The 13879-nt window shown below is 39.8% G+C and overlaps 2 protein-coding genes across 5 annotated transcripts in view; one reads left to right on the forward strand and one right to left on the reverse strand.

Annotated features, from left to right (window-relative positions):
- Positions 1-129: 129 nt before the first annotated feature.
- Positions 130-4295, forward strand: LOC136350442 (zinc finger protein 143-like). Its single transcript, XM_066302128.1, has 5 exons — positions 130-742; positions 1334-1610; positions 1666-1886; positions 2035-2253; positions 2324-4295. The coding sequence occupies exons 1-5, from the start codon at positions 424-426 to the stop codon at positions 2422-2424; spliced, it is 1137 nt and encodes a 378-aa protein (XP_066158225.1). The 5' UTR covers positions 130-423; the 3' UTR covers positions 2425-4295.
- Positions 4296-4546: 251 nt separating this feature from the next.
- smash (smallish) overlaps positions 4547-13879 on the reverse strand; it is a 32366-nt gene continuing 23033 nt past the window's right edge. For all 4 annotated transcript variants that reach the window (XM_066302442.1, XM_066302441.1, XM_066302444.1 and 1 more), the window contains 9 exons: positions 10801-10998; positions 10533-10678; positions 8829-8982; positions 6974-8773; positions 6715-6918; positions 6022-6645; positions 5796-5962; positions 5507-5688; positions 4547-5439 (listed from right to left, as the gene is read on the reverse strand). In XM_066302442.1, the coding sequence (XP_066158539.1) occupies positions 5252-5439; positions 5507-5688; positions 5796-5962; positions 6022-6645; positions 6715-6918; positions 6974-8773; positions 8829-8982; positions 10533-10678; positions 10801-10998 (3663 nt within the window). In that variant the 3' untranslated portion in view covers positions 4547-5251. The remainder of the gene's footprint in view (positions 5440-5506; positions 5689-5795; positions 5963-6021; positions 6646-6714; positions 6919-6973; positions 8774-8828; positions 8983-10532; positions 10679-10800; positions 10999-13879) is intronic.

The following is a 13879-nucleotide window of genomic DNA, read 5'->3' on the forward strand; positions in this document are numbered from 1 at the left end:
TGCCAGTGCGCAGGTCTCTTTATCAATTATTTCGCCGTTACTACACTCGCGACATCTGTCGCTTCATCAACATGACACAACTGTGCGTACCTAAGTTAAAGATTTCTTCCTTTTAATTACCGACAAAATGTCTATTGTTTACCAATCCGCGACCGTGCTCCCGAACCCTTTAACATGAACTGGTTTTCTTTAAAGGGTCTTCTCAAAAAGTTTAACTCCAGCTCTATGAAGAAGTTTAGCCTGGAAAAGCGTCCTGACGTGGAAAGCATACGCTCGAATTCTCAAAAGAAATATATTTCGCAATATATATGAAGTTTTCCCTCCAATTTGCCAGCGCCCTCTCGACAGTTACGGCATTTTTGTTTTGATTGAGGCTGTGTTAAGTAAAATCTCTCAAAATAATTGTTAAACTGAGTGGAAATTATGTTTTCCACGCCAAAAAGGAATAAACCATCCCTCGATAGTGAAGTCGGTGATGCTGCTGAAACCCCTAACAGGAGGATTTTGAAGATATCGTGCTTTAATATTGGAGACAAAGTGCTAGAAAATGGAAGCAGCCCAAGCGTACAGGACAAAACTGTTATATCCCCTGGCGAAGCTAGAAGAGGGAGGCCCAGAGCAGATCTGTTGAATTCTTTGATTCTCGAGGGATCCACTTCCCCCAGTTCGATAAAGTGTATGTATTGCAATAGAGTTTTCCCCAGGGAAAAATCCTTGCAAGCACACCTAAGAACACACACAGGTGAGTGTACTGTGCGCTTTAAATATTAATTTCCTTTAAATGTCTAGGTCATTTAATCACGTTTCTCTTGTCACTATACCGATGCATAAACACGTTAAATTTTTAATTTTTTTTCACTGTTTTTTATTGTCAATTTTTATAAAATTTTTATTTATTTCAATTTATAACCTGATTTTTATCAGAACTCAATCTGTGAAAAGTGGTGCATAATGGTGTATTTAAAACCACCTGGTCTCATAGCTACAACATATAGTGTCCCTTTTTGATGTTCAACCATGGAGATTTTGGTGACCATAAAAGAATTCAAGAATGATTAAATTTGGATAGAGTTGCCCAATTTCAAAATTTCCAATGACTTTCTAAGGAATTCAAATAAAAATAAAATTTCCTCACCTGCAATTCAGAACTATGGTATCAAACTTCAAAAGATTTTTCTGTGCAATAATAGGAGACATTTGGATTTGCATTTTTTTTAAATCAGCAATTTTCTTAATTTTTAAATAAAATATCCTGGTTTTGTCTTGAATTTTTGCATTAGGCAGGATGATATTAGGCTTCTTCCATCTGTTAAAAATCTTTCTTTTATTTCAGGTGAAAAACCCTATGTGTGTGATTTTCCAAAATGTTCTCGAAAATTTGCCCAGTCGGGTCAGCTCAAAACTCACCAACGCCTCCACACTGGTGAAAAACCTTTCATCTGTGTGGCGCCAAACTGTGCTAGGCGTTTTACTCATGCCAACAGACATTGCCCAGACCATCCTGAATTCACTTTGAAAAGATATATTATGAAGTCTGATTCAACCTTTGATAAAGCCTGTGATGAAAATCACTCTGCTGAAATAAGGCAGTGGTTGCAAAATTATGACAAGTTGGTTATTAATCTAAAATTGACTGTGAGCATATTGTTAACTTCAAAATTTTAGGCGTAACAAGACCAGCCCTACTTCAAATGAAAATCTGGAGAGTACTCCAAGAAAATCTATAGTTTTTAAGTCAGATGAGTCAACATTTAGCAGTGGTAGCTCAGCGTGTTATTCAAGCTGCTCACAAAATAGTCATGATGACATTGAAGATTCACCAAAATCAGAACTTGATGAACTAGATACGTCCATCTGTAGTTCAGGAGTGTGTGAAAACTATATCGGTAAGTTGCTTTTTGTACAATTTGAGATTTAAATCTGATGGTACTATCCAAGAATGTTCTCATAATTTATGTTGGCGTTATGTGGTGTGGTTTAATAAAGGTTTATCCCCGCTGAAAACCAGCATGGTAAGTTAAGTTTTTATATCAGGCTCTCCTCAAGCGAAACCATCCGAACTTCCGAAAAAAAGATGGTTGCGTGAAGCAGCTCAAGAGCAGCGGCTTTGGGATTCTACCACGGACTTGGCCTCTCCGATTAATTGGGGTGAAGAAAGTGGTGCTGAACCTGAAGAACCAGCTGTCGATGAGAACGTGAACAATGGATGCCAAAACCAGAAGAGGCCCTCAGTATTGGTTTGTGTTCAAGGAGGTAAGTTACCACGTCTTGTTGACATAATATTTGATACTTATAATCTTTTTATCTTGATAATTGTTTTCAGGCAAAAGTAAAGAAATATCTAACGACGAAATTCAAGGAGCGATGGCATTAGTTGAGCTTAAAAATGGCCTTAATACCAGTAGCTATAGTTACAGGATATGAGTTCAACTCATTACCTTTAGTGGAGTTCGGTTGTTCCCTTTTACTTTGAGAATCGAAATGTATCGATTATATTCATTTAAGAGGCAATTAAGACCCGTCGTTACTATCATTGAACCTCGAAAGATACGACCCGTTTTTAAAATTTTTTATATTGTTGATATTTACCTGAGCTCGGTGACGACTTCATCTCAATACCCCTTTTATTAATTGAAAGGAAGGACCTTATATTTTGTTTTCATTGAAATTTTAATTTTATACTGAAGTACCATTTGAAGTCGTCTTTTTTAAGTCTATTTGAAACAGACATCCTCATTTTATGCACGCATCAGAAATAGAATTGATGGAAGTGCTTCTATTATTTACCATAGTCGGTATATTCTTTGTTCTGAAGTAACAATTTTATGCAATACTATAAATACTTCTTTGCCAAATATTTGCATTATCGGTTTGGAAGTTTAGAATTAGGTTTTTGTATTATATTGTTTTCAATTAATTTATTATCGTTGACCGAAAACTGTCGTATTATTTATGTATATAATGCTATAGAAGGATTGAATAGTAACTGACTCCCTTTTTTATAAAGCAATTGACACAGTATTTTATTGGAAAAATATTTATGTAATCATACTTTTCTTTTCCCAAATTACTTCTAGTCGTAATGCTAACTCGACTAAAGCTAATTAGGGTTATGATTTTATTGGTGAAATTCAGGGCACATGGAAAACCATAGTTTAATACATTTAGGAAAAATGTTTGCTGCTGTATTGTTCATGCGGAAACGCCTGAGTCAATGCGTTATATAATTATATTGGATGATGGTCGAGTTATGCGATCGGGTTAGTTAGGCCATTTGAGTAAGGGCGGAATTTAATGTCACTTTCGTCAACGTTCAAGCGACATTTCGTCTGTTTGGAAAAATTCAATCTGAGAAAAAAACCTCTGGCCATTTTGGCGAACAGAGATACTAATTTACCGAAAATATCTAATATTTGAACATTCAGGTCTGAGTAACGTGTATGTTTGCGCGTTTTTAAGTGCATGCAGTTGATCCACAACAAATCAAAATCTAACCTGAATTCGCGAAATACTTTTGTGTGTTCATCATTCAAGTAAGTAAAACGCGTTCCAGAGTAGAATAATGTATAGGAAATTAGGTTTAACTAACTCATAATCGGCGTATCAATGTAAATTTAGTTGTATACTGTCAGCCGTGCTGAATTTGTATATGTGTAAATAGTTCATAACCAAACTAGCACAGATTATTTGCTTAAGAAAATTAACTCTGGTTACTTAATAGGAAATTCTGATTAGTAATTTAGATTTTAAACAATTTAAATAAAAAAACACCGTTTTATTGTTGTGTACGGTGTTATTGCTTTAGGTGCAAGTTAAAGACTGTTTCTATCTCGAAAAATCTATCTTCTTTTAAATAGTTTGGTTCAATTGGTTTCTCCACTGAAAAAAAAAATTGCTAATAGCCTTTTCTTTGTGGCTTGTGTAAGCTGATGTGATAGGATTATTTATTGTTCCATGTTAAATTTGTTACTAGTTTAAACCATTTAATGTTTATTACTAATTCTATTGTATTTTGACAAATTTGATTTTATCGTAGCTTATCGTCATGCTAAAAAATGAGAAACCATCGGCTCACGCTAAAAGCGGGTATTTTGGTATTTTTAGGCAATTTTTATAACGTATTAATTAAAGTAAACTTGTTTTGTGTTGAACGTATGTATCTTGTAAGAAAGCGTTTCTTCTGATTTTTCCGTCTAAACAAATACTGATTGATTCTTAATTTATTAGCTTGACTTGTGACACTCACGGTTTGTGTTTTGTTCTGTTTGCTTAATACATTTTCTGTTTCCAATTTATACGCATATTTTTTTGTTATATTTAACCAAATACTCTTAAAACATGCACCAACGTGAAATGGTTTGATTGAGGGTTGTATTCTGTCGTAACTGGATTGATGCATAATTGGACATTTGCAATATTGAAATTTTTACGTGCCCTGAACTCGAAAAATCTGGGCAGACAGATGAAAGCGATACTCCAACTATAATCATACTCTCACCTTCATAAATTTAGGTTGTTTTTGGGGAGTTCAAAAAAAAAGATCACGTTTGTTTTTAGTAAACTTTATTTACCTAATAAGTTCATAATGATAACTTATTAAACACTAAATGGTTTTTTGTATCATTTCATATATAATAGTTTGGTATATGGTATACTCTATCCTATACACAAATTCCCATCATGAAAATGACGCGGGTTTAGTGCTATGCCAACTAAATATTGCGAACAAATATAAGGCTATTAAGGTACCTAATAAGTTTTTGTCTATTGCTGTAACAACGAAAATATGTAACATGAAAGAAATTCTAAACTTAAACAGGTGTAACAGTTTTCGTACAAAGTTCCAGTTTAGAACAATATTATTATTCGGAGGATTATTTCTCTTTGTAGACGCTCTCCAAAATGATTCGTAAACTGTAAAGATGCGAATCTAATTTACCTACGTTCAGTTGTACATGGATAACAAATATATAAATTTCTCAAAAAATTACAATATATTATAAATACCTCGAAAACTCAGTCCCATACCAGGTAAGAGGGACTAACGTTGGGAAACCTCAAAGAACTAAACTGCTACTCAGATGATTCGGAAAACATAAATTACAGTACTTGTGTACAAACTATACAAAACATAAATACAACAACGCTTCATTTAATATTTACACAAAAATATATACAAACATACATAGGGCAAATTTAACAGCAAACGTGGCAATCGGACAACCGATTTCCAATTTAACCGAAAGAACTCTTAGACGCAACTAAATTTAACACCATCATCACTGGAATAACAATTATGGCAGTGTAGTTTCTGATTTCGCACTCTTACGTCAGTACCAATGCGACCATCTCCAAGTTGGATATGGCAGACGCAGCATTTGAAGCATTCCATGTGATAAAAGAGGCACAGGCTTTCAATTATCATTGCCGCGCCTCGTCCTGTAAACATCAAAAACGTAGGTTAAAATATGCGCCAAGTTAACGCATAATACTCAAGTTAACTCACCTAGTTCATTACTGCAATATGAGCATTTCTTTTTGCCACTAACGCTTAACATTCCATCTTGAAGACCTTCGTCAACGGCAGGGGGTGAAAAAGGCACTGATGTCATCGAATGTGCCATAGCCGGAGGATGGTTCACGTAAATTGGGTGGTGCGTGTAGTCTGAACTCAATTGCTGATCATGTCTGGAACGGAACCAGACACAAAAGTTATTTAAACGTGAAAGCACACGAAAGGTGTGGGCTAAATTGAGTTGTAGATTGTAGATGTAGAATGTGAGGGTATCGCCTACCTCACATTATGCTGATTTCTTTCGTTCATGATGTTTCTGTTCTGCACTCTTTGGGTAATGGTCTGTATAACAGAGTCGGGCAAAGGTTTATCCTGTTTGCCTTGCTGCCAACTATTGCGGTTCGCGGGGACTTTCTGCTGATCTGTCAATCTCCTAAGCTCCGCTTCCTTAAAAGAAGAAAAAAATGGTACATGCAGTACCGTCCAAGAGCTAAGAAAAGGTTTACCTGAATAACCCAATGCTGGCTGTAATTTTTGCCTTCCACAGTACTTTTTGGAGTAATCCAACTGTCGCTGTGCCTAGTCCTAGGCACTGCGCTTAGCGTTTTTAAGCTCGGTGTTAAAACTCTAGTTTTCACATTAGGAGTAGGCCTCAAAGGTTTCGTGCTAGGTTTGATAGGTCTACTATCAATCGGAACTGGTGCCATGAAAGCGGAGTTCTTACTTCCATGCTGTAATTCCGGCATCGACTTCCTGTTACATATCGTCAAGAGATTGTTGCTGGCAAAATTGTGTTCGGGGCTATTAATACTGGGGTTGGAGCTCTGATAGCTGTATTGAGATCTTTCACTGTAAGCAGACGGTACGTCACCCATTGACTGCCTGAACTCAACAGGCATTTGTTGGAGATCAGGTAAGGATTTTCTATAACTAACGTTGGCATAGTTCGCATAGGAGTCGTCGCAAATGTTTTCTAATGAGTGTCTGTTGGCAAGTCGACTTCTAGTCCGATTCTTTCGAAACACAATACTTTCCTTTTGCCTTTCGAGCTCTTCTTGTTCCAGCTGCCGCAGTTCACGTTCCACTTTTAGAACTTCGGAGTCTTGATCGTCGATATAATGAGATGATACCTGCGAATTGATAACACATGAAGCTACATATTTCGTGATTAAGCTGCTGCTACAGCTGATTTTATTCACCTCTGGGAAATAAGGGTTGCTGTATTTCTCGCTTCCGAAGGGCTCAAAAGACCTCGCTTCCTTCTTTGGTGATTGCAAATTAATCGATGAATTCGACACGTAGCTTATTTTGTCCTTAGATTTCTCCTCCTTTTCCACCATTTCAATAATTTCCCGCTCTTTCTTCGCTATTTCATCTTCTTCTGAGGTTATACTGTTAGTTTGCTGCAAATCGCAAATAACAGTTTAATTAAAATAATAATAATTTTTGGTCATTTACCTCACTGTCCTGCCTCTCGTGGCTAGGTACACTGCTGCACCAGGTATCACTGGACAACCTTCCCCTATCGATGTCCAAGCCGGAATCTTGACTTTCGACTTTGCTCAAATGACCAGTTCTCACTTCCTCTTGCACCTTCTTATAGAGCGATTTCTCTAGCTTTTGCTCTTTTTGAAGAAATGAATTGATGTCGGGGGGCTTTTCGATTATTTGATCAGGATCTATGAGATCGTCGTTCGTATCTTCTAGCCCTAAGAAACTTGAACGCTTGCTGTGTATTTCTTTTATGATTCGTTTAGTGGAATTCATCCTTCTGATGGGTCTTTGAGGAGGCTCACACTCTTCCATCGGTGGAGGTGGAGGCCTAACCTTAGGGGGTTCCAGTATTGAAGGTGGCAAATTAAACTCGGCAGGCAAAAAACTTGAGGAATTTTCTTTGACTGCGGTCGTGCTAGGAGTCTCATTGATTGGACTGAAGAACTTTTCACTCGACTCGCTGTGTGCAATGTCCTGATGGCCTTCGCTGAAATTATCTCCCAAATCTTGCTGCTCAGGTTTCGTCTGAAATTGCTGCGCAGCGATCTCTTCAGTTGCACTCTTTATCAGCGAGTCCAAAAACTCCTTGGTAAAATCTATAATTTCTTCCCTAGTGAATCCCAGCTGTGGCTCGTTTTGAACCATGCGGGGTTGATCAATCGCTGATCTAATTGGGGCAGTTGGCACCTGCGATTGAAATTGGGTATTTAATTTTTCTTCCTCGGTCTTTTTTAACTTTTCGATACAATCTGGGATGGTATTAATTATGGCATCGTTATCTGTATCAATTGGTTCATCAGCTTGACTGACTGAACATGATACGTCGGCAGTGTGAATACCGCTGTCTTCCCTATCTGAGAGAACTCCTGTTAAATCCATTGCAGAGGTCAGCGCAGGGTAATCACCGAAGTTTTCGTCACCAGATTTCCTTCCCATCAAGGAATTCAAATCGTGGTTGAACATGTTGAGTTTGTTCATGTAGATTTCCGTTTCTGGACTAGAGCATCTTTCAGGAGGTTTCCACGTGGGCTCAGCTTTGGGAAATTCTTCCAATTGCGGATTACTATTCGACTTTACCAATAGATAGCTGCTTATTTTTGGTGGTACCGAATGTACCGATGATTTGCCCTCATTGTCTTGCTGCTTATTAAAATTCGCCAGTCGCTGCTTGACTGATATCTGGATTTCACTAGGCTCCACTTTGGTTAAAGATTGATCCGTGGCACTTTCTAAGCTCCTCAATCGGTCCTTAAGACTTCTCGCGTTGGCGAAGTCCTCGGATAATCGTCTGGAAGTTGGAGTTTCGGAGTGCAACATTTCTATAGATTTCGAAGACTCGAACAACCCTTTCCGCTTGGAAATCTCGCCCTTGGGGAGGACCGTCTGGGCCTCGGAGAACTCTTTCGATTTGTTGACTTCCTTTTTATTAAATACAGATGTGTCAGCTTTGAACTTATTTTGAATCCACGACCTGTAGTCTTGGATAGCCCCCTCGTAAGTGCACTGCTCCGGGCTGTCTTTGTTCGGGTTTTCGGCAAATTTACTATCTAAGAGATTGGACTTTGGTGGAACTGCAGGTTTGGATTTCGGAAGGAGTAACGGCTTGGTCGAGCTCGAACTCAGAGTGGAATTGTTGTTGCTTGGGTGCATCACAGTCTCGATGGTCTCGACTTTTAATTGACTACTAGATTCGCTTTCACTCTGATCTGAAGACGACACTTCCTGAGATGTAGGCGATCTAACGGCGTGATTAATCTTCTCGTTCTGCAAGGAAGTCCAAATAAAACATCGAAAATCATAGATTACGAAGGACTCTCACCGAGAAGCTCAAGCTATCGTCAGTGTCACCGTCTCGTGCAACGCTAGATGGCGACAATGGCGATTTAACACTTCCAATGCCAAAATCACTTAGGTCATTTGATTCGTCATCATTGTAAATGTGCAATGACACTTTTTTCCTGCCCTTCTGGGTTCTGCAAGTGAAACGAAAAGGGGGCGGTCAGGGCGCGAGTTTGAATAAATTTATTTTTGGAATTGCGGGGATGGTTTTGATGCGCTTCTGCCCGTTCGAACGGTCCGAGTGCTGTCAGAAATTCGCGGGTCAATCGGTGGGAAAGTCCGTCGATTTTCGGAAATAACAAAAAAATCAAAACGGTCCAGGGGGCAGGAGCAGAATTTGAGGAAATGGGGCGGCGCCCTGCGATGCAGAAATTGGGCGTTTGCGTGTGCGAGTTTGCAGACATTTTCGTTTAAATAAGGAGGTCGGAGGAAAGGGGGGTGCCACAGGGGCTACAGTTGCGCGACTGCTGACGTGTCCTCGGTGCTTTGGCGGACTCTGCGAAACACCTCAGGAACCGTGAAATCAGTGGTGCCGTTACCTGCGCTCGTGCGGTGCGACCGTATACGACAATAATGCTAATGAAATAAGAGTATTACGGATACATAAAAATTTCAATCAGATTTTATCTGGCTTAAAGCGACTTGAGAAAGTATTTCTAATTAAGATAAACGGTATTTTTTTAACAGCCTAGAATCTACATTCTGAAAAATGGTAAAATTCTTATACCGGTACTTTCGTTTTACACAACAAAGTAGGTTGTCGCCGACGTAGAGAATAATAATAATTTTGATAAAAGCCGCCATAAGTCATTCGAAGAAGTTAATACCTTAAATTAGCGAAATACACGGCGTACCTAGACATGTGGCCCCCTTTCCACGGGAACGCGAAGAGGTAATCTTGCAAAAGTTACAACGAGGACGACGACGAAAAAGCACCGGGCAGAGAAGAGTTCCGACTTTTCCTGCTACAAAGAGCGAGAGGTGACTCGTCTAAAAAGCAACTTTCAAAATTGTAACAATCTTTAGCACTCCCGCCTCGGCCTTGAATAAAAATACCGCATGGTCGAATTCTTGGTAGTTTCACTGCAGTGTGTTACAGGAAATGTTTTCGATCATTCCGTGAAGTGGGAAGTTTTCAGCGCCTTGTCAAAATGCGCCTTTACAACAACACGACCGGAGGACGTAAAAAAGTCCTTCAAGGTGAACACTTTCGGCAGTCACCAATTAATCGTTATTTCTGCGCGCCGCCGCCCCGCTCAGTTCCTAATTAAATGAAAAAATTGTATTTTTTCTGCACTTAAACTTACGATATTTTTTGGCGCCGAGAGCACGTAAAAATTAAGTAGAAACCCGTGTCAGTATCCGGATTTTGCGGGCAGCTCGGTGGTGAGCGCTGGACACGTGAGCCGAACAAAACTTACACGCACGAAAGTCCCAATAAGTGTTTAAGCAAATGGACACTCTCTCTCTGAGAGAACGAGAGAGATATTTCGTTGTTAGACGTTTTAAACGCGAGACATGGGCTTCTTGTTAGGTCTTAAAAGTGCGACATCAAAACGCTAATGAGTGGTAACTGCTTAGCCAAATAAACCGCCGAACAATGGCGCAAATCCGTCCCATTTTTGGGGCACTGCGTGCAATTGAAATTTCAGAAAATTCGCCATTTAAGTTGGCTCCAACTTACCTTTCTTCTAACATCTCACTAAAAGTCTTGCTCTTCCTTCTATTCTTCTCCAGCTCCTCCTGCTCAGTCAGCTTTTTCACCTCCACCACACGCTCAATTATATGCTCCTGCCTTTTTCTACGGCAGCTCTTCCAATTGTCCAAATTCTAATAAAAAAAAAACAAAACGATTTTTTTTAATCGACACCGAGATCTACCCTGAACTCGTATTTTAAACGCCATTGGTTGGTTGCCTTGCCTAAGCAACAGCATGCAGCATGGAAACTTGCCTGCTGCCAGTCTTCCGTTTCATCTCGAATTTCTTTTCTTTCCTTTTTGATTTCCTCGACCTTCTTTATTTGTTCTTGCGCTTTCTTGAATAATGGCGGAGGGGCGACTTTCACGAATTGCATGGGGTTGGAGGCAGGCTTCGGGGGAGGGGGTCTCGTAACGCGGCATTTTGTGGGAACGTATTCAGTGTTGGAATTCTGGATGGGGAAAAAAAATGCGTCAGCATCGAACATTCAACCCTAAACAAAAATGAACCAAAGCTACGCCAGTTCAGTTGCCTTCCATCCTCAAGCCTGCGTCGAGGAACGAGGCCCGTGGAAGTCGCCGGAAATTACTAGAAAATTCCCGAACTTTCCGTGTCCCGAGGTCGAGCACTTTAACCGAACGTTAAGTGTCGCAAAATTTCCAATGGAATGATATTCCAATCCGCAGTTGAGAGATAACGTCAAAGTACGCAGCTTTCTAACACCGCTAGAATTTTTCCCACTAAGCGTTATCCCGTAGCAACTCTCCCGCTCTTCGTAACAATACGTCCAGGAAATAATGAAAAGTTAATCCTCTCAGATCGAACATCTGATTCCGGCCTGTATTCAGGTTGGACTTTATCGGACACAAAGCGAGAAGAAAGTCGTGAAATTCTGCACCTCGCAATCAGTAGTGTAACGCCGAAGAGTGAGTAATTAATAATGGCGTCTAAACGGGGGTGAATAGACTAGAGATAGTCAAGGCACAGTTTTCCGTCGAATACAAGGAATCATTGTAATGTAAATAAGAAGTGACGAGAGATAGTGACCATCGGGGACGAAAAATGTGCGATAAAGCAGTACTAAATTGTCACACTTCTCCGTTAAAAATTTACAAGTATGAACGAGCACCTCCCTAACGACGGAGCTGTGAAAACGTCTAACAAACAGATAGTTTAGAGCATCCGCATTAAGGCAGATACCGGTACCCCAAAAATCGTTTTCGATATTTTTAATCGAAATTCATCTAGTTTTGTGTTAGATACGGTAACCTCGGCTCTTCAAGGTACCGTACGCAGAGTGAAAACAGGTATTAAGAACCATGTGTTATGTTTTCGAATCTCGTGGTTTCGCATCTGGCATTTAATGAGGGTTCAGAATATGTGAATAGCACTGAAACTGTTATACCTAAAAGGGGCTCGATGGTAGCGCGCCTTCAAGTTGTTATACTTTTGGGCTTTGTGTTCGATTTGGTCGTACGTGATCCTTTATCGGCGCAAGGTATCGCTCCGACGTGACTTTCGAAAATTTTCGAAAAAAGCATTTCCTGGCGTTCGTAGGACAATCCTGCGATTATCGGTCATTTCGCATTCTATTCGGTCATGCTATTGTAAAATGTGCTTGGTATGCTACCATAAATTTCAGAAACCAAACCTTAATAAAATCGCTGGTACTTCTCACCGCTCGTTGAAATAGGGAACCCATACATGGCTGCGTGTGTAAATAAGTAAGAAGTTAAATAAGAGAGGGAAAGGATCGACAGTGGCTTGTTGAACGAGCAGCCCTCAGGGATTGGACACCGCGTCCTCGGCTAAAATTGTATTGTATGACTTTAGAGACAGACATTTTCTGTAGGCGTCGGGTAAATAAGGAAATCTAACGTACACCCTGGTTCAACAAACCTTTGTAGTCGAGAACCTCCTGACCGTAGGCCTGTCGTCCCTGGACCCTAATGGTCATTCCACTTTTGAGGTCTATGTTTTATGCGGACATTAACTGTTACAGGCGCATTTAAGGCTTATCCCACGCGGGCCAGAAAAATACCCGTTAATTAACTGATGATTGATCAAGATGACAAGGATTGTTCGAGAATGAGCCAACGGACAGGAAGGAGCCCTGATGAGTAATTCTCAATTGTGTTAGTCAAAGGAGTAATCTTATTTATTATTAATTTAGGATTTCCTACTGTGTGCTACCTGTACGATCTTCTCTACTTTAGTGTGATTTTAGAAAGTGGGATTCATAGTCATGGTCAATTGTACTCGCTTCGTCAGGGCCACTGTTCACTGTAAAGCCCAAACCGATCGATTTCGGATTTCAGCTATCTACTCACGATCTGCATATACTGCCGTTAAATTCACTGGCCCGGTCGTACGAAACATTTACTTTGCCTTCTCAGCATTCGGCCAATTATTTTATTAGTCAGCAATTTGATGATTCAAGGGTTTAATTAATGAACCACGTAAGAGGCCCGGAATATGGTCTAATATGGTATAATTAGAAAACAGTTTAATGTTCTACTACTCCACCAACTAACGAGTTACCTCTAGAGATTTATGTAACCAATGCGTTTCTTAACCTAATCAGAAAGTATATTAGCACCATGCAGAAAATACGATCTACTTTTGATACGTATATTCGTGTAGATCGTGAAGCATTTTATGGCAGATAGGAAAGACATATTATATGATTTTGTAACGTTCAACGTTGGCAAACTGAAAATAAATTACGGGTAGTAATTACAAAATCGGCTTCGATCCAAAAGCGTTACAGTGCGTTAATGGTCTTATGTGTAGAAAACTAACAGTTTGAGCAAATTGCACGAGACATGAAGGCATTTTTAAGTCAGATATTCCCCGTACAGTGGCCGGAAGTTCGTGTAGTTATTGTAACGTTACCAAAACAATTTGAAAGAACAAAAAGCCGCAATCGCAAGTTTTGGAACTGTGCTCTGAAGACGTACACGCAACGGTGTGTTTATCTCGAACGATGCATCACTGTAATATTGGTCATCGGTGTGGGAGCTCGCGGTCAGCGCAACAGGAAAATTAATCGGAAAATTCGAATTTCACATCGCTCCATGCACAGTGGGGCATTGTCTGATGCGTGGGAGCAAAGCAGATGATGCGCCGTCAATCAGAGTCGGGCTCTGCAAAGGAAACAACTAAACGCTACACGTTTAAAGAAATGCGAAAATCGACGAAAGGGAACAGTTTACTCACGAAGCATTTCAGTTGTTCATAAAGAGCTCGAGGGGGTGAAATTTCCGAAGAGGAAGGCAAGACTCTTAAACGACACATCTCAATTAACCAAATGCGTCAGTTGATCCAGATGT

Source organism: Euwallacea fornicatus, chromosome 3 (assembly GCF_040115645.1).
Source record: "Euwallacea fornicatus isolate EFF26 chromosome 3, ASM4011564v1, whole genome shotgun sequence".
Classification (NCBI taxonomy): Eukaryota; Metazoa; Arthropoda; class Insecta; order Coleoptera; family Curculionidae; genus Euwallacea; species Euwallacea fornicatus.

What these genes read in the sequence shown, in the direction of transcription:
- LOC136350442 (XM_066302128.1), top strand. Translation starts at nt 424, where the DNA reads ATGTTTTCCACGCCAAAAAGGAATAAACCATCCCTCGATAGTGAAGTC. An exon ending in AGTGTGTGAAAACTATATCG is followed by an intron (nt 1,887 to 2,034) that starts GTAAGTTGCTTT and finishes TTTTTATATCAG; the next exon opens with GCTCTCCTCAAGCGAAACCA. An exon ending in ATTGGTTTGTGTTCAAGGAG is followed by an intron (nt 2,254 to 2,323) that starts GTAAGTTACCAC and finishes AATTGTTTTCAG; the next exon opens with GCAAAAGTAAAGAAATATCT.